Below are 23,724 nucleotides of genomic sequence, written 5' to 3'. Positions count from 1 at the left end.
AGTTTCTCCTGGGCTAAATCATCTCTTCCCAAGGGATCTTATGAAATCCTGGAAAGATGTGAGGATTCGAGATCTGGACTCAAATCCTGACCCTGTCGCCTGCTGCCAGCGCCCCCGGGTAGGTCACCTAAGCTTCCTGCCCCTGAATTTCCTCCTGTGCACACGGTGTCCCTCGAGGAAGGCTGGCGGAGTGCCTGTGGAGAGAGCCCCGTGGATGCAGGAGGAGTCTCCGTTCAGTCCTGTGTTTACCACCTCCCTCACCCTCATTTGCTAAACTTCCTTTTAAAAACAAAAAGTGGCGGCCTCAAGCTCAGGTCCTGGGGCAGGCCACAATGCCGAGCTGGATTTACTTTTGCTTTCTAATGTGTTCGTTTTCATGGTGTTTATTTTTACATTTCTTTGGGGCTGGAGATTCTTGCTTTCACCCTGGTCATGCTAGAAGGTAATGGCAGAAAGTATTATAAAAGCCCACTTACTTTCCAAAGGCAGTGCAGCTAAGGCAGTGGTTCTCAACCTGTGGGTCGCGACCCCTTTGGCGGTCGAACGACCCTTTCACAGGGGTCGCCTAAGACCATCCTACATATCAGATATTTACATGACGATTCATCACAGTAGCAACATGACAGTTATGAAGTAGCAACGGAAATAATGTTATGGTTGGGTCACAACCTGAGGAACTGTATTTAAAGGACCAGAAGGTTGAGAACCACTGATAAGGGAACCTAGTAGGAGGTGACAGATAATACGAGAGTTGGCTGGTCTGGCAAAAATCTCACCGTGGTTCTGGAATGATTGGTTGCAATGCGAGGGATACCGAAGGAGATGCATCGTCTGACCCTTAGGAGATGCGAGGGAATGTGCTGCAGAGTTGGGGGGCAGCCTGCCCCGGGGTGTGTTGGGACCAGGTCAAGAAGAGCGAGTGTTGGATGGTGGCCGGACCATGCAGTGCGACAAGAGGCAGAGGACCAGCCCAGCTGCGGTGGACGTGGCCTGGAAGCCCGCACCTCCCCAGCTGGCCGCTTGTGCCCTTGGGACACCCCCTCCTTTGCAAAGCCCAGACCCGGGGGGCAGGATGTCACCAGATGCGTGGGTCACAGCGGCAGGAGCGCCCCTCATGGGAAGAACCCCCACCCCAGTCCTTAAAGTGCCCAGAGAGAAGAACCCGGTAACACTGACTCTAAGCCTCCTTTCCCCTCCCCCTTCTCAGGGCTTTGCTGCAACATCAAAGGCCGGAGGGGGTGGGAGGGAAAGAACCTCAGCAGAATCTCAGCCTGCTCTCCAGGCAGCCAGGCTCCCGCTTTGCACATTTCTTGGCCTGGCAGGCCACTGGCGTCTTTCTCCACCTGGGACAGGAGCCTCCAGCCAGCGCCTTGCTTAATGGAACTCCATAACTCTTCATTCCCGGGCGCACGTGGAGTTAAGCAGGTGGCAAACAGCTGGCATTTCTCACTTGCTTTCTGGCACTTTCCATTTGTCTAGGAAGCTCACCTGGCACTTTTGATGAGGAGGCCCCAGAGGCCCAACAAGGTTTAATATCTTCGGAGTTGGATTCATGAACGACCTGGACGCTTGGGCCTGCGGCTGGAATTTGATGGAGCGTGCAACCTGTTGCTGGGAATGGGATTTATTTGCTCAAGGGAGGGGGAAGGAGTGGAGGGCCATTAAATGGGGGTTTTGAGTTTTTAAAGGTGCTTAGAAGACAGCGGCGGAGGAGGGGAGCCAGTGTTTTTAACACCACATCTGACTGAAACCAGCTGCCTCGGAGCAGCCAGGGCCTTTGCCGTGTAAGGCCACACCAGCACCGGTTCTGAGGATCGGGATGTGGACGCGTTCCCGTGGTTACAAACGTGGGTCCTGTGGGCATCCTCACATGAGTCCCCAAGGCCGCGTGGGCACAGAGGTGGCAGTGCTGGGCTGATAACCGGTCTGTCTCCAGAGGTGGCTGCCCCCCGCACACTCCCCACCATCCACCCCAGCCTGGGTTCTGGGCCTGGTGGTGAGGAGTTGGGGGGAGGGACAGGAAGTGGCCGCCACGAGCTGCCAGATTTCTGTCCCAGCCACTGTTTGGGCAGAATGAGTCAGCTTGGACGGAGGCCCTTGAGATAAACCCACATGGTTTTATGTCATTGTTTCTGGCAGCCTCGGTAAGGCTGCTTTACAACGAATGTCTCACACTTGCTGTGTCATCTTGGCCAAAAGGCTCCCTGTGTCACCTGGGATGTGGGGTGGAAAGCCGACCTTATATGAGCTGCTTGGAGCCAGGACTGGGAGAGATGGTGGCCTGTGGACGAGACAAGAAATTTTCAATCTTGGCTCCTCTTCTTGGAAAAATGATGATGTTGAGGAGAGAGATACTGAGAGGGAGTGTGTGTGTGTGTGTGTGTGTGTGTGTGTGTGTGTGTGTGTATTTAGTTAGAGGGCTACTAAATATCTCCTCGAGCCACTAGAACACCTTCTCCTGAGCCCCAGACTGACACTGTGTGGAGGCCAGCAGCCTCAATCTCCATCGTCTTAGGTGGTCTTTGTAGCTACATCACAGTTTCCACTCACCGAGGCCTATGATATGCCGAGCCTCAGAGACAGGGAAGACGCAGTGATGGGGGTTACGAGCATGAGCTCTGGAGTCGGCTGCTTGGGCTCAAACACCAGCTCTTCTCACTGCTCTGAGCCTAGGTTTCTTTATCTGTGAAACGGGCCCATCCCAGACTTCATTCAGTCCACGATGTCATCCGTTAGATGACACAGCATTTACGTCATGTGCTACAAAGAAACACAGTGTCCGGGAAACTGTGACCTGTCAGTGAATGCTGTCTCATTTCAGAGAAGATGGAATCAATTAAGTACAGTGTGAACACTCACCTAGTGGGGCTCTTTTGTCACTATCACCCCCATTTTGCAGATGAGGAAACTGAGGTCAAAGTTACTTCCCAGTATCACCCAGCAAGTAGTAAACAGTAGAAGCGTGATGTGGGCTCACTTGGCTGTGTGTCTCTTTAATGGCCTGAAAATCACGTCCAGTAACTGGGTACCCACACCATGGAGGACGAGATGAGGAAGATCAGGAGCAGGCTGATCATGGCTGCGTGTCTGTGAGCCAGTCCTCCACTGCTCTGAGTCTCCACATAACACTGGCAGCTGGGCTAGGCCTCATGCATGTGCTCAGTAAGCCTCCCTCCTCTCCTCCCCTCCCTTCCCCACTGCCCACCTGCAAGCAGCTTTAGGGCACCCCGTTAGCCACAGAAATCCCAAGCACAGAGCACTTGCCCTGGACACTTAGACTGACTTGGCTGGACAACCCAGGCCTCAGCACACAGGACACCTGCCTCAGGCCTCGTCCTGCTGAGAGCCCAGCCCTTGCCCTGCACCTGCTCCCCAACTCAGCCCCCGAAAGAAACCTGGGTGGGCACAGCCAGCCTCGGGAGCTCCTAGCTCCTCTGCCCACACTGCCCTGGGGACAGGGAGGACGTTAGAAATGGACACCTAGGGTGTCAGTCTTGGCTTCGATTTCCTTTTAAATTCCCATGCCATGTAGTAATTGTTCATCCTTTTCTTACTGGTTTTTTTTAAGTAAACTTTTTTGGGGAAGGATAACACCTGTCAGAGTGTCTGGATCCTAAGAGCACAGCCTGATGGATTTTCACTAAATGCATCTCCATAGAACAGGCACCCAGACCCAGGCCAGGACATCACCGCCTGCCCTTCACGGCCCCCGCAGCCCCACCGGTCACCTCTGTGCTGACTCAAGGCACGTGGATCAGCTTTGCCCGTCTTTTTCACGTTGTATAAATTCAGTGTGAGTGTGAGTCTTCTGTGTCTGGCTTCTTTTGCTTAACATTTTAATGAACTTCATTCACTTCTTTTGCAGTTAGCAATGGTTTGTTTATTATGCAGTACGGTATGAATATAGTTCTTTTAGTTATATAGATAAACGACAATTTATCCATTTTTCAGTTGATAAACATTGGTGTTAGTTCCAGCTTGGGGCTATTAGGATAGGTTGCTATTAACATTCTGGAACATTCTAGTACGTGTGTGGGTGAATACGAGTATGCATGCCTGCTGGGTACCTGCTTCGTTAGGGGAGAAGTTGCTGGTCGTGGGTTATTTGTATATTTCACATAGCAGATGCCCCAAGCTGTGGGCGTACCATGTATATCCCGCCAGTCAGCGTTAGCTTATCCCGTGGCTCCCGACACCATGGGGTAGTAGAGGAGCAGACGTTAGCAGTTGCTGCTGGAGAGGAGGGTGTGCGCGGGAAGAAGACGGGTCGGACGTTTGAAGCCTGCGACCTGTCTTGGTTTTCCTGAGCAGGGGAGTCGGAGAGTCGGGAGTCTGTTGCAGTTGTTTGCTGTGCCATCTGCCGCGAGATGTTATTTTCTTGGCTCTGCCCTGTAATGAGTGTAGGTGTCTGTTCAGGACGGAGTATCCAAGGGAGGGAATCCACCCACAGTCCCACCTTGGGAATATTTAAATGTCAATGTGGTTAATTGGCTGCGCAGCCCACCCCACCTCCAGCTCTCCCCGGCCCCCCCCCCCGCCCCCCACCACAGCCTCAGCAAACACACTGCCTGCCTCACCCGCCTCACTGGCCGTGGGGGACAGCCTTGAGTCAGCGACCCAGGCAGGTGAATCAGACTCCCTGTGAGTCAGCTACCCTGGGAATCTCACTTAAGCAGGTGAGGAGGTAAATCTTAGAGATCATGGGCTAGCATTTTGGGTGAGTGAATGGATGGATAGAGAGATAATAGATTGTGTGTGTGTGTGTGTGTGTGTGTGTGTGTGTGTGTAAACTTACGTAGGCTTGCACAAGTGTGTGTTGACCATCTGCTACCTCTCTTAGTGGCCAGCATTACCTGAGTACTTACCATGTGTTAGGCATGGACAGATGCCTACATGTCTACACACCTGATTTCATGTGATTCTCTTACGAACCCTAGAAAGCAGGAACTATTGACTGCATTTTACTAACAGTGAACCAGAGGCTCAGAGGGTTAACTCACCTGCCTAGGGTCACACAGCCAGGAGCTGACAAGCCAGGATTTTAACCCATGGCATCTAGCTCTAGGCCTCCGTTCTCCTAACCACTCTTTACACTTCCCACCAAGTGCCAAGCATGGTATGGAGCGCCATTTCTCATTCTCACTATGCAAGGTAGGAATCATTAGTTCCCTTTAACAGATGAGGAAGCGGAGGGCCAGAGAGGTTAAGTAACGCACACCAAGACACACAGTCAGCAAGGAAGAGAGCTGGGATTCAGACTGAAACCATCTAATACCAGAGCTCTGACCTCACCTACACTATCTCAACCAAGTCTAGCACACAGCAAGGGCTCCGTGAATACTAAGGAAATGAATAGAATGCCTATGGCATTTTAGCAATGAAGTCATAGACCAAAGAAAAATGCAAGCTCTTATGTTGACGTAGATGGAAAATGAACTTTCCTAATGTCATTCTGGCTTCTTTCAGCCAACATTGGACCCTGTGAGCAAAACATGGTGCTAGGGGCTAGGGATGCTCCGGTGAATCTGGAACTCTATTCATTCATTCATCCCCTCCCTCACTCACTCACTTGTTCATTCAGTGACTGTTTACTGAGGGCCTGGTCTGTGAGTGCCTGGCCGAGCTCACTTTGCAGGGGAAGGACAGATGTGCATGCCAGCAACTAAATGAGAAGGTGTGACTGTCACTGCATAATGTCCCTTTCCATCTTGTCATTCATCTTAAACCACTGGTCCTGGAAATGAACTCAATGAGGCTGAAAATAGTTTGAAAAACCCTCTATCTAGACAGGCATCTGGTTTGGGGGAAGTATTATTGGTGTTTACACACTTCTGTCTGAAGACTCTAATGCATCATTTGCTGATGGTAATTAGTATGCATCAGCGGCCACTTTGCTGGTCTTTTATCACTGTCCCCACAAACCGCTACTCCGGGCGAGCAGGAGCAGCTGGGATGAGTGGCCGGCAGAGTGCTGTCTGAGTGGGGTCTGAGGACCCGTCCATCGTTAGGGTGTGCCCAGCTTTCCCTCCTGACACCCTGGGAGAGAGGGAACTCGGCTAGACTCCGCAGGTGTCCTTGGAGGCTGGGGTGGGGGTGGGTGCTGGTGAAGATCCTGGAGAGCCCAGAAGAACTTGCTCCCAGACCCGCCTCCCAGAACCAGCCTGAGTTCCCGCCCCAGGCTTACTATCCCAGGGGGTTACCAGGGGCATGTCCACAAGTCCACCCTACTATGTGTCACTTCTCATAACTGTGTGGGTCACCCCTTCTTAAAAATACATTTTTATTGATTTCACAGAGGAAAGGAGAGGGAGAGAGAGAGAGAGAAACATCCTTGATGAGAGAGAATCATCAATCAGCTGCCTCCTGCAATTCTCTACTGGGGATCGAACCCACAACCCGGGCATGCGCCCTGACCGGGAATTGAACCGTAACCTCCTGGTTCATAGGTTGATGTTCAACCACTGAGCCACACCGGCCGGGAAAAGTCACCCTCATCTCAACAGCTACCATTTCTCTCGTCCTTTCCAGCCTCTGTAAAGGACGGACCCTCTATTCGGTGGTGCGGGACGCCAAGATCGTCTTGGATGTCAATAAAACCAGGCAGATTGCCCAAGAAATTGTGAAGGTACCATAGGGTCTGGGCCCCCACCCTCCGTGAACCTCAGAAAGACTGTGCCCCCTCTTGGGACTCATAGTGTGGCTTCAGACCAATAGTCTGGGCTTAAAAGAAATCAGACTTGACTTGACAAATGTTATGCCAAGTGTATGTAAGAATTTTGCCCCAAGATACAACCATTAGGGATGGTCTCTCGGTGTTTGGTTCCTATCTAGTGCCTCGTCATCATGATAATTGGACATGTACAGGGACCAGGAGGGGAACATTCTCCTTGTTAGAATCCTTTACTCCTCAAGTCCTTGAATTCCCAGGTGTGTTAGCCATCTCTCTCTAGCTGCTGGGGAAACATCCAATTATTGGATGTTGTTTGGAATTAAAACAAGCAGGAACATCCTGTGTTTTCTGGCAGATGCCTCATTAGTCAGTTGTATCCGGTCTTTTATTTCCATTGGAAGTGTCAGGACTAAGGGGTGAGAAGCAATAAAAATGTAACTTCTCATAAAGGCAGACAAAACTCTAGACACCCGCCCTTGAGCTGCACCTTCAACAGGTTCTTCTCCATGTTTTTGCTGATCGAATCCTGTTATGTCTCTGGAGGAATGCAGTGTGTTCAGCAGGGGCAGGGGCGGGGTTAAGTAGACTAAGGAGCAGGTCTCCTGCTAGGAGTTATTTGTCAAAGAGGAATAGGGCTGGCGGGGGGGGGGGGGGGGGGGTGCGGGTATGTGTGTGTAGAGACAGCTAATGAAATTCCTTTCTCGGGGCCCTCATCTCAGATTTGTTCCCACCCTCTTTCTTTTGGAGAGATCTTCCTTTGTTTCTAATTCAGGAAGCAGAAGAGCTAGATGGAGACAGTCGTGCAGTGGTCTGAGGGTGGTGGCATATCTGTGTCTTGGAGACCCTGCCTGTTCCCACCTGCCAGGCCTTCTCCCACCCGCCTGTATGCCTTTAATGTGGGCCCTGGTTCTACTGCTATCGTGTGATCCCTTGGGCAGAGCAGGGAGCGTGAACCAAGAACCCAGGCCGCAGTGGCAGCGAGCACTCAGGTTTCCTCTGACAACCCTGTCGCCTTGTTCCTGGCAGGGCATGGGCTACCTCCACGCCAAGGGAATCCTGCACAAGGACCTCAAGTCCAAGAACGTCTTCTACGACAATGGCAAAGTGGTGATCACAGACTTTGGGCTCTTCAGCATTTCCGGGGTGCTGCAGGCTGGCAGGTGAGAAGTGGTGGGAGGGCTCAGAGGGGTTCTCGACGGGGACGGGGAGTCATCCCAAATGGCTTTAGTGACCTAGACGTGGTGTAGCCTGAGGTCACCTAGCTGAGCAGCCAGGCCGCCCTGTGATGGTGCAGGGCTGACTCCCAGGTGGCCACTGAGCATCTCCAAATCCTGCAAAGCCCTGGCCTTGAGTTTCACTGGAGGACTCTTCCCTCATCCCAAGTACTCACCCGGAAGTGGGAATCACCCAAGAGCCTCCCTCCAAGCTTCCTTATGAATCCATTCATTTTAGTGGAGCAGGACTTCAGTTAAGAGTGAGGGATTTAAAGTCAGACACGCCTGGGCCCAGCATGGCTTGGCCACTTACTTACTAACTGACTTCAGCCAAGTCATGGACGTTTTCTGAACTTCAGTTTCCCATCTGCAAGGAAAATGATGGATGGGGTTGTGCTTGCCTCTGGCTCCTTGTGTGGATAAAATCAGATACCACATCCAGTCCAGCGCAGTGCCTGGGGCATAGGACACTACAAATAGTAGCTGCTGCTGAGTTGTAATTAGTATTAATTTGCATAGACCTCCTCAATATCACACAGGAGAATCATTAACCACCAGTTAAGTAATTAACTCTCAGGCGCCTCTCACCCCTAGAGCGAGGTGACCGTGTGAAAAACAGCTTGATCCCAAGTAAACAACCCATAATTCAGAAGGGCCGCCTGTGTGGCTTTTAATTTGGAAAGTGTGTGCATACACACACACACACACACACATACACACACACACACTCCAGACCCAGCGTGTTTTCTCTAACGGAGCCCCACGTATAACAAACGGCTTCCTCCTCAGAGAGGCAGCCTCGTAGTTTCTCTCCTTCCTCTTCAGCTTCTTCCCTTTGAGAATAACCGGTGTCTGCGCTGCACCCAGGCCTCTCCCAAGTGAATTTGGTTCACGCTCCATAATACCTTGAGTCTAGGTCCCACCGTCCGAAGTCGGGTGAGACGTGATCTGGCTCTTTCTGTGTGATGCGGAAACGAACAGAAGCTTAAATTTCATTTTTAGATTTTACTGCACCCCCCCCCCCCAAATTCTCGCAGTCTTCAAAACCGTCTACATAGAGCATCTCAGATAAGAAAATAGGCAGAAAATGATCAAATACATCAGCCAGGAGCGAGGTGGAGAGAGGCCTCGAGTCAGAACCCAGAAGCCAGGCAGGCTGGCTCCTGCGGGCTCCTTCCTTCCCTCTGCCTCCCTGGCAGCACTTACTTCGAGGTTTGCTGCGTGGGGACCGGCACACTCCCCCTGTTGCCATCGCCACTGCCCCTCTTTCTTGGATGGCATTCTTACTTTGGGTTCTACTCTCAACCTCATTTCTGAGTCCTCAAGATAAAAAAACGTATCCATAGGTAATACCCAAGCGCACTGACAGCTGTGGCCCTGGCAGCTGACACAGCCCTGTACCAGGCATTGTCTCCCGTTCGTCCCTGCACCGGCCATGTGGAAGTATGTGCCCATTTTGTAGGTGGGAAAATAGAGACTCGGGTCTGCTCAAGGTCACAGAGCTAGTAAGCAACAGATGGGTCCTTAAATCCCTGCCAGTGTCTCGATTCCACAAGCAAGAACTCACTGGCCTGCCACTTCAAGCGCTTGCTAATGGATTCGAGTCCTGTATTTGCTAGCGGGCAATGTGTTCTATCCCGTCCGCTGTGTAGGGCACAGGAGCAAGTCATGTGTCACTGATGGGGAAAGACTGAAATTTGGACCATTTCCTTATTTTACGTAGAAATTTGAACAGTGATTCTCAGCTACGCTCTCCCCACCCTACCACGGGACAATTTGTGATGTCTGCAGACATTTTTAGTTGTCACAACGGGAGAGGAGGTGCTACTGGTGTCGAGTGGGTACAGGCCAGAATGCTGCTCACCATCCTCCAGTGCGCAGAGCAGCCCCACCCAAAGGACTATCCAGCCCAAACCAGAACTCAGACTCCTGCAGCCTCTCGCCAGGCTTCTCCCGCCCCCAAGCAAGGTCTGCAAGACGACTTCAGGGAGGATATGAACAAACATTTTCCATATTAATTTTAATGTGTACTTAAGAAGTGCTAGTTTCTACTTAAGGTCACGTTAAAAGGTAATCTATTAAAATATACAGGAGTGAAAAAAATCCGTTTGTTGTAAATAATATTCTAGCGTAGCACTGTCCAAGGTGGTAGCCACTAGCCACAGGTGGCTATTTTAACTTTAATTCAAATAAGTAAGAAGCTCACTTCTTCAGTTGCATCGGCTGGATGTCAGTTGCTCAGTAGCCAGGATGGCTAGTGGCTGCCCTATTGGAAGCAGAGGGTGAGAATAGCTGATCTCGAAGGTGTTGAGCTAGGGCAGGACTCCCCGCTGTGGGATGTGAACGAATGAGTTCAGGAGGCAATGCCTCATGCCTTGGGGAGCTCAGAAGCCTGCCCTGGAGGAAGCCTCCAGCCCAGCCAGCCTGGGTTCCCAGCAGGCGCCCCGGAGGCCCCACTGCTGGGGGCTCTGGCGCCTCCTAGCCTCCCTCCTTTTTGTTTGTGTGTGTGTGTGTTTGCTAATCCTTATCCGAGGGCATTTTTCCCCATTGATTTTCAGAGAGGGAGGAAGGTAAGGATGGAGGGGGGCGGGGGGGGGGGGAGAAAGAGAGAGAGAGAGAGAGAGAGAGAGAGAGAGAGAGAGAGAGAGAGAGAGAGAGAGAAGCATCAGTGTGAGAGAGACACATTGATTGCTTGCCTCCCACACATGCCCGTCTGGGAATGGGGATCACCAGGGATCAAACCTGCAACTGAGATATGTGCCCTTGACTGGGAATCAAACCCATGGCCCTTCGGTGTGCAGCCAACACCCTAACCACTGAGCAGCATCAGCCAGGGCACAGCCTCACTCCTGATGGTTGGAGGTACCCATCCCCTTCTCCCACACCTGCCCACTCTCCCTGTACCAGCTGGCCCTTTCCTAGGAGAAAGGGGAAACTCGCAGGAGGTTGGATTTCAGTCTCAGATGGAGAGTTCTGCACTTGCTAAAGGTGCACAGTGAAGAAGGGAGCCAGCTTCCCGTCTCCTCCAAGGATGGATCCCGAGGAATGCTCATAGGTGCTGCCCAAAGACGTCCACGCAGCATTGTTTATGGTGCTGGGAGGGGAGCCACCCAAGGCCCGCCCCCCGGGTTGGATGTAAACATTTAGTGGATACACAGGATGGTGTCATGTGTGCCACTCACCCTGGTGTTTCTAGGTTTCTCGAACACAGGCCCTGCCTGGGACCTTGGTTTCACTTTCCCACCTGCCTGCAATTCTCCTGTGCAGAGGGCTGGATCCTTTGGGTCGTGCCCATCTTAGCTCACATTTTACCTAAAGCCAGCTTCCTCTTATCTTTCACACTTACCCTTTTTAACCTTTTGTGCAATGCTTACCACCTTCTGTGTCTTTCCTGTCTATTTAATTCACTTGTCATCGCCTCTCCCTACCAGAGTTCAGGCTCCAGGAGGGCGGGCCCCATTGGTCCTGTTCTCCGCTGGGCTCCTGGTGCGAGACAGAGCCTGGTGTCATAGTGCACGCTCCATAAATACAGCTGATCCTCCTCAGTCACAGGCTCCGTATTTGCAACTCACCTACTCAGATGTATTGGTAACCCCAAATCCGCATTCACGGCCCATGCACAGTCATTCAGGAGCATGCAGGGTAGGGAAGGATTGGAGTCACATGACAGGCCTGTTCCCCACTGAGGCTGAACAAAGGGCCACTCTTCCCTGTTGCTCCAGCGGCCATGGGCAGATGACCAGGGGGTGGAGCAAGGGGTGCCTGCCATGCAGCGCAAGAAGCCTCAGCCCTGGGGCCAGCTGGCACTGGGCAGTGGGGCAGCCCCGGACAAGCATCAACACTCGGAGCCTCAACTTCCCTTGTGCAAAATAAAGAAAGCAGAATGGACCAGGACGGGTGGTTTGGGGGATTTGAGATGATGTATGTGAGAGGTGTGTGTGCACGCGCATGCGGGTATCCGTCTGTACTTCCCAGGAGCACCAATTCCGTATTCGCTGGTACATGTTTATGGAGACTACAGAGCATGACTCCACAAGGATGAGAATCGGCTGTATTCATGGAATGCGGTGGGGAGGGGCACCTCAGAGGCAAAGGGACCCACGATGGTTTGGGTGTTGCCTGTCTCTCTAGACCAGCCTTCCCTGTACCACTCCCACTGGGTCTTAGCCTCAAGTACAAGGTCAGGCAGTGCCCCAACAGGGAGACGCAAGAAAGCCAGCAGAGATGGCACAGGGGCTGGGGTCAGCGCTGGGGGCCTGACCTCCCGGGGCTGCGACACAGGACTCACTCTGTGCTTTGCTTTCCAGGCGGGAGGACAAGCTGCGCATCCAGAACGGCTGGCTGTGCCACCTGGCGCCCGAGATCATCCGCCAGCTGTCCCCCGACACGGAGGAGGACAAGCTGCCCTTCTCCAAGCACTCGGACGTCTTCGCCCTCGGGTAGGCGCCCGCCCCGGCCTTCGAGAGCCTCGGCCCCGGCAGAGGCCCGCGTCCCCGGTTTCCTTCGGTGCTTTTGGGAGGGATGGGGCGCCTGTCTGTGGGGGCAAAGTGGCTGGGTTTCTGAGTGAGGTTGGGGGATCTGACTGGGATGCAGGAAAAAGGGGGGCCCCAGCACATCTTCGTGCCTGGTTTCTAACTGGTTATGGAGCATGGCAGGCTACCTGGCTCATTCACAACAGTATGTCCAGTTTCAGCACAGCCACAGTACTTTGTGCAGAGTGGAAAAGAGACGGACAGGATTGAGGCTGGTGACCAGGCCAGGCGGAGGTGCTGGTGTGTCCGCTGAGTCAGGGCCAGCGGGTGTGGACACGGGGAATGGAGACGCATTCAGAAAGGGGAGCGACGGGGTTTGATGTGGGTGGCGCCCAGATTTCTACCTTAAGCACCTGGGCAGAGGGACAGTTACCACCTCACCAAGGTAGAGAGAGCCTGGAGGTGGGGCAGGAAGGCAAAGAGGGCCGAGTCGTACCCAGTGAGTTTGAGCTGCCAGGGAGCTGGCCCTGGAGCCAACCAGAAGGCACAGAATCTGCACCTCGAGCTGGGAAAGACGAGTTGAGGATTGTCGGAAGGAAAGGGTGACCGCCGTCCTGAGAGAGAACCCGATGTCTGTTTTTGTTTTGTTTTTAATTGATTTCAGAGAGGAAGGGAGAGGGAGAGAGGGATAGACACATCAATGATGAGAGAGAACCATCGATGGGCTGCCTTCTGCACGCCCGACACTGGGGATCGAGCCTGCAAGCTGGGCATGTGCCCTGAACGGGAATCGACCCGTGACGTCCTGGTTCATAGGTCGACGCTCAAGCACTGAGGCTCACGGACCGGCTGAGTGAGATGTCTTTGGAAGTGGAGAGGGGGGTGAGGATCCAGGACATTCAGCCCCGAGATGCTGGCCGAGCGCTCTGAGAAGGTGCAGCTGGGAAGGCTTCGTGCTCCCCTCCCTCCAGCGGCCCCACCAACCTCACCTGAGCCGTCGGGTGGTGGCAGGGCTGGGAAGCTGCTGGGAAAGCCGCAGGCCTGCAAATGCGTGTAGATACACTGAGCACCACGGAGAGACGTTAGGCCGTCTTCCCCGGGAAAGTGCCCACCGCGCCCCTCTGTGAAACCTGGGTGCGGGTCCTGGCACGTTAGGATGCTCAACGACCGTCACTTGGACCCCTTAGTGGCTGTCATTTTCCCTGATTTGTTTATGCCCCAATCTTTATCTAGTTAGAAACTGTTATCTGAAACCAAATTGCAGTAATTAAGTTGGTATATTTTCATATAAATTTAGCAAAAGAAAGAAGAATGTAATTAACAAAATGTACTGAAGTAAGTAATTACTTTTCCACTGGTGTTTTCATCTTCGGCAACTGTTATTTTCCTTTAAGTGAGTTCTCTTGCAAGTTGGGTGCGAAAGAGTTTTAAGGAGGCCTTCTTCATTCCTGACACTTGCATTCCGGTTTCCTGCCCATTAGACGCCCCTAGGTGCTTGGGAGCGCCATGCTCACGAATGACTTAGGGCAAGGGGACTTTCAGAAGCGTGGTGAGCACTGCGTTAGGGCTCTTACGAACAGGTGTCATGCCCGTTCCCAACTGACAGGTGTGGAAACTGCTCCCAGGGCTCAGTGACTCTCCCGATGGCAGGCAGGATCTGGGAGTCAAACGGGGGACAGCCTGGCTCCAGATTTGGTGCTTTGAACCACAGAGTCATTTCACCACTCAAAGCCCTAATTAAAGATCATAAAACCCACTGAGGTGTTGAAGGAGTAAGTGAGCAAACACCCATAGGGCACCCAGCCCAGCACCCCGCTCCCGCTCCCCGCTCCCGACAGCCTCCCTTTCTCCTTTCACATGAGCAGCCCCTGAGCCTGCAGTCTGTCTGTGCCCCTCACCAGCCCTCATCCATCAACTACAGGGGTTGTCCTCCCAGAGAATTCTCTGCCCCGATTGCATGATGGGGCATAGGGTTGCCAGTCTAGCACAATGGCCAGTGATGCAATTCTGTAGTCCGATGAGCTGGATACAACCACCTATTTGCTATGTGACTTCAGGTAAGATAACATAACCTTTCTGGGCCTCGGTTTTCTCATCTGTAAAATGGGGATAATGAGGGTGCCTCCTGCTTAAAATGGAGCTTTCATTATTATTCAGATATGATGAGGCCAATAGATTAGCCGTGGTCGGCAAACCGCGGCTCACAAGCCACATGCGGCTCTTTGGCCCCTTGAGTGTGGCTCTTCCACAAAATACCACGTTTGGGCGTGCACGTAGAGTGCGATTAAAACTTTGTGGCCCATGCATAGAAGTCGGTATTTTGTAGAAGAGCCGGTATTTTGTGGAAGAGCCACACTCAAGGGGCCAAAGAGCCGCATGTGGCTCGCGAGCCGCGGTTTGCTGAGCCGCAGTTTGCAGAGCACTGGGTTAGGGCAATGACTGCCATTGAAAGGATACTTTGTTACAGTTCCCAGAAGGACAGGGCGTATGTACTGAGAAGCAAACACTCAATCAGTGTTATTGTTTATTGTTGGGATAAAGCCACAGAGCACCTTAACTTAGAACTTCCTGAGCATCTTAAGCAGCGGTTCTCAACCTGTGGGTCGCGACCCCTTTTGGGGTCAAACGACCCTTTCACAGAGGTCGCCTAAGACCATCGGAAAACACATATATAATTACATGTTGTTTTTGTGATTAATCACTATGCTTTCGTTATGTTCAATGTGTAACAATGAAAATACATCCTGCATATCAGATATTTACATGACGATTCATAACAGTAGCAACATTACAGTTATGAAGTAGCAACGAAAGTAATTTTATGGTTGGGGGTCACCACAACATGAACTGTATTAAAGGGTCGTGGCATTAGGAAGGTTGAGAACCACTGATCTAAAGCAACATCCCAGCACCTGAGCGGCAGCACCCCTCCCCGCCCCGGAAGGATGAGGTCGGCAGGGAGAAGCGATGCTAAGGGGAAGTGGGACCCTAAAAATAGCCCGATTGGCACAGTCCTCTGATTCAAAAGGATAACGGGGTGCTGGTGTTCTTTAAGGCAGATTTACACAAATTAGCCTAGATCGGAGGAAAGATCAGCTCCGAGGATGGTTTCAGAGAGTCCCTGAGTTGCGGAGCCTTGTTCTCAGTGAGCTTGTCCATGCTGCCTGTCACTACTCAAGCCAATTAAGCAGACACAGGGTTGAATCATATGTGAGCGTTTATTCCAGTATTGCCGGCAGTATGGGAGAGCAGCAGGTTAGCCACAAAAATCTGCTCTGCAGCCCACCATAAGCCAGCTGCTTATATAGGCATAAATACAAAGGAAAGTAGGCAAAAGGGCAGTTTACAGATATGCAAAAGGCTAGGGGTCTTCAAAGGGCTTAGTGACATGCAAGGGCTGGGGTTACATGGGGAAATAGCCAAGGGAGTGCCAGAATTAACAGGTAAGCAGGCTGGAGGTTTGCAAAGGCCTGCAGGTATGCAAAAGAGGCTGGGGATCTTCAAAGGGCTGGCAATTCTGGTTTCTGTAACAAATCTTTGTTAATCTTTTCATGATAATAGGCAGCTCCAAATGGGGAGAAAGGGCTGCGTCTCCAAGTCAGCTCCTGCCAGGGTGGAATGTGCCTTCTTTAATCAGAATAAAACAGTCACAGAGCCTGATTAATAGTTCTTAGAATACTAGCTGGTTTCCCATCATTCTGTTTCTGCCCCTTTCCAGCTGAGACCTATCCACACGGAATAGCGCCAACACCCGCATCCCAGGAGCACCCACATGGTCCTCACTGCCCCCCACACCTCCCAGCATCACTTATCCTGCCAGCCCGGGCCCTGTCCAATCCCACGTGCTGCTCACCGGAGCAGACTTTCTTCAGTCATTACACTGTCACTGTCTATGAAATACGTGATGGCAAAATCAGTCCTTCTAGAACAGGGGTGGGCAAACTTTTTGACTCGAGGGCCACAATGGGTTCTTAAACTGGACCGGAGGGCCGGAACAAAAGCATGGATGGAGCGTTTGTGTGAACTAATATAAATTCACAGTAAACATCATTACATAAAAGGGTACGGTCTTTTTTTTTTTTTAGTTTTATTCATTTCAAACGGGCCGGATCCGGCCCGCGGGCCGTAGTTTGCCCTCGGCTGTTCTAGAATCAACCTGGCATCGAATTGCCCTCCACTCAGCATCCCAGATAAACAGCCTCCCGCCTCTAACCTGGCAGGCTAGGGCATCCAGGCTCAGGGAAGTGACGGGACCTGCCCAGCATCATGCAGCCAATGCCGAGTAGAACCAGAACTTGAACGCAAGGCAGTCTGACTCCCAGACCGTTTCTTTTCTTTCAGTTATTCTACAGGATGATTCACACTCAGAAAAACACAAGTACAAAAGGGAAAATTCCTGTCCTAGTCTATCCTATCACAGAGATAGCCACTGTTAACACTTTACAGTGTTTCTCTTTATTCTCTTGTCGATACATATATAATGCTTTTTAGAAAAAGAGTAACGTTATATCTTAGGTATAGTTTTTTTTTTCATTTAAAGTGATATATTGAGCATTTTTGTCCTGTCGGCAAAGTTTTCTTGAAATGTGTTAATAATGTAGGATTCTGTGTCATTTGATGGGTTTACCATGATACATGCAGCCTGTTCCCTCTGCTGAACACTTGCATCATTCCTGCTTTCTTCAATGTTACGTATCATGTTGTAGAGAACATCCTTGTAAATGACTCTTGTATCCTTAATTATTCCCCTACATTGGCTCTCTAGAATTACAGGCCAGAGGTCACAGCCACACACTATTAAATTATTCAGATTCTAGGTTTTGATTCATGTTAATCAAGGCACCAGAGGCGGTATCCTGGGATAAGCATGACTCTAAGACACCAAGAAAGCCTTAAGCACAGCCAGGGAGAGAAACAGCCACCCTGTGAGGAAGAAAGTAGGGGACAGAGTAACCAGCCAGCAGGCTGGCGGGTGGGTGGGTGTTAGTGGGGGGATGCGAGTAACATGTCACACCAACACCCCTTTAACAACGTCTGCCAACAGAACAATCTGGTATGAGCTTCACGCCAGGGAGTGGCCTTTCAAGACCCAGCCAGCAGAGGCAATCATCTGGCAAATGGGCACAGGCATGAAACCCAACCTCAGCCAGATCGGCGTGGGAAAGGAGATCTCGGTGAGTCGGATGGTGCCAGGTCCTGGGGACAAGGGGAGCAGCAGACACCATTCCGGGCTTTCTTTTTCTTGTGTGTGAAGGTTGCAAGTGCTTTCCCAAAGGGTAACCAAAAAGCATGCCCACAGCCTTGTCCTGTAATAATTTGGAGCTTAGAAGGCAAAACTCTCTGAACCGTGCCTGCAATTCAGGTTCCTAGCATCAGTAGGAACTTGGCCAGGTTTTCCTAGCAGTGGACTGCTGAGTTAAGTAGAACCAGGGAATCCTTTTTCTGTCAATTTAAAAAAGACATTCATTAAAATATCACTGGTAATCTAATTTTAGTTGCATCTATATTAAAAAATTTAAGGCATTGTCCAACTCAGAACAAGATATAAAGAAACAGAGAAGCCTGAGTATCTATATATATAAAAGGCTAATATGCTAAGTGTCCGACTGTCCAACCAGTTGCTATGATGCACACTGACCACCAGGGGGCAGACGCTCAACACAGGAGCTGCCAAGCTGCAGTGACTTGGCAGCGGCAGTTCTCGGGTGACGCACCCCAAAACCAGAGAGGAGGGAACCCGATTCCCCATGGGGCCTCATGATTCCACCTTCGGCCGTGGGTTATGTTGTTGCTGGGGCACTGTCGCCCCGAATCTGGTTTGCTGCACACTTGCATTTGCATTTCACACCCTGTATGACAGCAGCTTTGCAGAGTGCCCTCTCGCACTCTGGGACCCCTTGGGGGATGTCAGATCCTTGGGGGATGTCAGGCCAGGCCAAGGGACCCCGCTCACTCTGCAGACGCCAGGGAGGGACAGAAGGAGGTTGGCTCCAGGGCGTGTCCGGCCCATCTTGCCCAGTCCCGCGCCACCGGCCACATTCTAATTAATTTCCTTTCAATGTTCATGAATCCGTGTACTGGGTCACTAGTATATTAGTAGTCGTCCTCTAAAACATAGCACGAAGAATTCCCCTCTTTTTTTTTTTTTTAATCTTCACCCGAGAATATTTTCTCTATTGATTTAAAGAGAATGGAAGGGGGGAGGGGGAGAGAGAGAGAAAGAGAGAGAGAGAGAGAGACTGATGTGAGAGAGCCACATCAATTGGTTGCCGCCCACATGCCCCCGACCAGGGCTGGGAGCCTGCAATCGAGGTATGTGCCCTCAACTAAAATCGAACCCAGGACCCTTCAGTCCGCAGGCCAACACTCTATTCACTGAGCCAGACCAGCTAGGGCGAATTCCCTTCTTTTGATCAGAGACAGATGAGTCAGGGAGGGGGTCATTATCTGGAATGCTTTTAAGGACTGCCTGCCTCTTAAGTTTCCTTTCTCAGGTGAGAATATTACTATAAGTAATTTTCCCCTCAATGACTTTGAAGGGCACTATAGTATTGCGATATGGATTCCTTTTCTCCCTCCCCATTAAGAAAAATGTTCACAAACTCATTGAGAAGTATTTTATTGATCTTAGTGTATTCCAGGCCTTCTAGAATAGGGCTAACCTAGCCTTCCATATGGCCTAGAAAGTAGGTGAGTAGAAGGATAAGTGGATGGGTGGATGGATGAATGGGTTGGTGGATGGATGGATGGATGGATGGATGGATGGATAGATGATGTATGGGTAGATGGATGATTGGCTGGATGGATCATGGATGGAAGGATGGATGGATGGATGGGTGGGTGGGTGGGTGGATGGATGGATGATGGATGGGTGATTGGATGGATGGATGGATAGATGATGGGTGGATGGATGGGTGGATGGATGGATGGATGATGAATAGATCATGGATGGGTGGATGGGTGGATGAATGGATGGATGGATAGATGATGGATGGGTGTATGAATGTTAGAAGGATAGATGATGGATGAGTAGCTGGATGCATGGATGGATCTTTGGATGGAAGGATGGATGGATGGATGGATGGATTATAAATTCATGAATTTAGATGGGTACATGTATGATGGATGGATGGATGGATGGGTGGATAGATGGATGATGGGTGGATGATGATTGAAGAATATGGAAGTGGGATAAATGGATATACAAATGGACAGATCCAGTGAGGTTCCAAAGAGTAATATAGACATCATTTTTGTTAAATCATCACATATTGGTTTCTTTTAGGACATCCTTCTCTTCTGCTGGGCCTTTGAACAGGAGGAGAGACCCACCTTCACCAAGCTCATGGACATGCTGGAGAAACTGCCAAAACGAAACCGCCGCCTGTCTCACCCCGGGCATTTCTGGAAGTCGGCAGAGTAGGTGTTCTCCCTCAGCCCTCTCCCCGCTGCCCGTGTCCTCTGGCCTTGGTCACCTGTTGCTCCCTTCCCCAACTCCTCTGCCAACCTTCTCCTTCCCATGCACCACCTCCCTCCCCCAGCCACCATTCGTCCCTACCAGGTTTCTGTTCAGGGAAGTCTGCTCTGGGATTTGGGCCCTAGCACTGCCGTGTGGCTACCATGCCACCTCATTGCCTAATTCTCCCCGATGAAGGCTGATGCCCAGTGGGTGGAGCATCCCGTGGCAAGGTGGTACCCTGAACCCACCAAGCCCCACGTGTCAGGTATTCCGCGGACCCCTCCACAAGGCCTAGCTTTCAGGAAATCTTCCCTCAAACCAGTAGCCTGTCCCCATCAAGGCAATGCTGAGCTCCCAGCATTCTTTGTTGCACAAAGACAGGTAGGGAAGGTTCTCCCTCCTCCCTGCCACAAGGGTCTGTCTTCCTCACTAGGAGGCACCAGGCCGCTCCCCTCCCCTTATTCCTGGCTGGAGCCCAGTGGCTCTGAGACAATACGTGTGTCTCTCTCTGGGGACCTCCCTCAGTGGAGTGGTCAGTGCTAGAGTCCTTCCCTAAGCAGCTGGGGTTTGTAATCTGCAAAGGGGACCCACCAAGAGGTCTTAGCTGCAGCTGGCGTGTTCCAAGGGCGTCGCGGCTAACTCAAAACTCACCTCTCGGGTGTCAGTTCGCCCCTCTGGTGGTCACACCCGAGGAGCTGTGGTTTCTAGAATCTCGTATGTCTCAGCACATGGTGGGTTGGAGGAAGGCAAGCCCGTGTTCCAGAGACGTGCACCTCACATTTAATGTGCGTTCAGGTCACCTAGGGCAGTGGTCGGCAAACTGCGGCTCAGCAAACCGCGACTCGCGAGCCACACGCGGCTCATAGGCCCCTTCAGTGTGGCTCTTCCACAAAATACCGACTTCTGTGCATGGGCCACGAAGTTTCAATCTCACTGTACGTGCGCGCCCGCACGTGGTATTTTGTGGAAGAGCCATACTGAAGGGGCCAAAGAGCCGCACGTGGCTTATAAGCCGCGGTTTGCCGACCACGGAGGTCCTAGGGAATTCTTATTCTGCAGGTCTGGGTGGGGCCCAAGATCTTGTATTTCCATCAAGCTCCGAGGTGATGCTGGGCAGCTGGTCCATGGGTCACCCTCTGAGTAGTGGGGCCTGGACCTCTGCTGTCCAATACCAGCCACTTGCTATGTGTGGCCACTGGGCACTTGGAGTGGGGAGTGGAATGGAGATGGACTCTAGGTGTGAAGTAGGAGAAAGAAGAGACTGCAGGATAATTTGTTACATTACATGGACAGTATTGGCTACATGTTGAAATTATAATGTTTTGGAGCTACTTAAATTAAGTAAAATATATCATTAAGATTAATTTTACATTTTAATTTTAAAAATATGATTAGAAATTTTACAATGACATAGATGACTTCATTTTGAACAGCTTGCGGAGATATAGTTCACATAGCATATAATTCTCCCATTTCAAACGTACAGCTCAGTGGGTTGGTGTGTAAGTATTTGTCCGTGTTCCTGCTTCCATTTCTTTGGGTTGCACTGTTTGTCCATCGCATGGCACTTGTCTGGATCATCATCACAACCACCAGCACAGTACCTGTCGTCTGGGTATCACTTACTAAACATGTGTGGCCAGTGCTATGTCAGGATTCTGTCTGCATTGCCTCATTGAATCCTAAGAGCCCTTCCCCCCAGGAGGTAGGTGCTACTACTGTCACTGTTTACTTATGAGAAAACCAAAGCACACAGAGGGTAAGTGCCTTCCCAACGATCGCACAGCTAGTAAGGAACAGAGCAAGTACTAGAACCCAGGCTGGTTTAGACCCTAAATCCATGATGTTGACCCCTCCACTCTGCCAGCTTCTAGGCACAGATTACCTGTGCACCTTCTGGGTCTCTTTCCAGAACCATCCTGGGAGATTGGGTGCATACTTCTGCCCCTGGTGGCCTAGATTCTGTCTCAGCAGTGGTCAGCAAAGCCTCTCCTCATTGCAGGAGTCTTCCCGGAGCTCCAGCCCTTACCAACCATTCTCGGCAGCTCCACATGCATGCAGGCTGGTACTCCAGCCCACAGGGCCTCCCCCGAGCCCACACGCTGGGCGGCCATCCTTACTTAGTCCAGAGGCTATGTGCTCCAGTGGGAAGAGTTCTGGGTTAAAATCCTGATCCTGCTGCTTCCTCGCTGTGCACCCTTGGGCAAAACACTTAACCTCTCTGAACCTCAGTTTTCTCATCTGTTAAAAGGGTATGATGTACCTATCTTGCAGGCTAGCCTCAGATTTAAATGAGATCAAGTATTGTGGCACTTGGCAGAGTCTGGCACATAGTAGGACCTCAATAAGGAGAAGTCCCTTCCACCTTTTCTTGCAGAGGATGGGAACAGCTCATCTCAAACCACCTGGCCTTAGAGAGGGTGCTAGGTCACAAAAGACAGCATCGTCAAATCCGTGTGACATTTTGCCACTCTCTCCCTTCTCTAGGCTGTGACCTTTGGACAAAGGGATGGAGCTCAGCGGCCTCAGCTCCCGAGCCACCTCTCCTCCCCTGCTCTGTCCTCTGCCAGCCTAGGAGGCCAGAGGCTCGCCATCAGAGGGGACCACCCGGCCGGCCTGGGAGCACAGCACAACCCAGCTCGGTGGCTTCCCTGTACCCCAGACCTGTGTCCTTTTGCTCGGGAAGAGTTGGGGACCCCTGAGCTGGGACTCAACAGGACCAGCCAGGGAGACACGGAATTGATGCGCAAGGTGCGGGGCAGGTTAGGGAGGAGGGATGCAAACTGAGTGTGGAGTCCCCGGGCCGTGGATACCAGGGCAGGAGGCCCAGGGAGCAGGCTCGCGGGACCCCTGTGCGTGGACAAGTGTGTACATGTGTGCGCAATGCCATCTGTGCTCGATTCCCCTGGACGAGCCAGAGCCAGGCGGCTCCGCATCCCAGTGTGTCCTGGGCTGTCCTGGGCTCTGCGCAGTGGGTCCCGGCTGAGCCCTCAGGGAACACGGGCAGGCGTGCAGGGCTGAGCGGGGGCTACGGGCCGACCTGGGCAGAGGGACAGGCTGTTTCTTTGTCAACATCTGGTCTCAGAGGCCCCAACCCAAGCCTGTCTGGTTTGTGGCACCTCCCCACACAGCTCCCAAGTGCAGCCAGACGGTCTTGCATGCCGCCTGGGTTCTGGGTCTCGCTGGGTCGGTCCCAGACCTCCCACTCCTGTTCTGCGAGCACCGCCCTGTTGCCCCACCCTGCCCCTGTTCTTCGGAAAGCACAGTGGCTCCCTAGCAAGGATGACTTCTGGGGGCTCCTTCCTTTCAGCTCACCTTCATCCATGACACCCCTGAAGCCCAGGCCCTGAGAACTGGGGCCCTGGGGAGGGGCTTCTAGAACATTGTTTCCCTTCCCTCTGCTTCGGCACTTACACCAGCTAAGGTTGTCGACCACAAGGACAGATGCGGGTTACTGGGACGCGTGCGTGTGGGGTTTTAGGGGGTGCACACAGCATCCTGCTTGCAAAGGATTTCCCCTCCCCTTCACCCCTAAAAAGTGCCATTGGGAGGCGAGGAGGGAGGCTGTTTCCAGCAGTTCTGCGTTCTCAACTCCAGCCCGTGCTGAGCCCCAGTGGCGTCCCGTTACAGGGGGTTCTGTTTGCTCAGGGCCCTGCATTGTCTCTCACCTTCATGCCTGCCTGGCCGGAGACCTGCAGGGAGCAGGTCGTGCTCACAAAGTGGTGGGAGCCTCTGTCTTATGTTCCTTCTTCTTTCTTTATTTTTCTGGTGTCTTTTTTTTTTTTTAGAGAGAGAGAGAGAGAGAGGAGGGGAGAGAGAGAGAAATGTCAGCAAGAGAGAAACATCAATGAGATGTCTTATGTTCCTTACATTCCATACCTTGTAAGGGTAGGGCTTACATTCCCAAAG

General features: G+C 51.8%; 1 protein-coding gene across 1 annotated transcript in view; it reads left to right on the top strand.

Annotated features, from left to right (window-relative positions):
* KSR2 (kinase suppressor of ras 2) overlaps positions 1–19,779 on the top strand; it is a 269,125-nt gene extending 249,346 nt beyond the window's left edge. Inside the window, exons 15-19 of the mRNA XM_036354302.1 lie at positions 6,529–6,625; positions 7,697–7,830; positions 12,192–12,323; positions 17,401–17,530; positions 19,642–19,779. Of these exons, the coding sequence (XP_036210195.1) occupies positions 6,529–6,625; positions 7,697–7,830; positions 12,192–12,323; positions 17,401–17,530; positions 19,642–19,779 (631 nt within the window). The remainder of the gene's footprint in view (positions 1–6,528; positions 6,626–7,696; positions 7,831–12,191; positions 12,324–17,400; positions 17,531–19,641) is intronic.
* Positions 19,780–23,724: the final 3,945 nt, after the last annotated feature.

This window comes from Myotis myotis, unplaced genomic scaffold (genome assembly GCF_014108235.1).
Source record: "Myotis myotis isolate mMyoMyo1 unplaced genomic scaffold, mMyoMyo1.p scaffold_m19_p_20, whole genome shotgun sequence".
NCBI classification, from domain to species: Eukaryota; Metazoa; Chordata; class Mammalia; order Chiroptera; family Vespertilionidae; genus Myotis; species Myotis myotis.
This window is presented reverse-complemented; position numbering and strand designations above follow the sequence as displayed.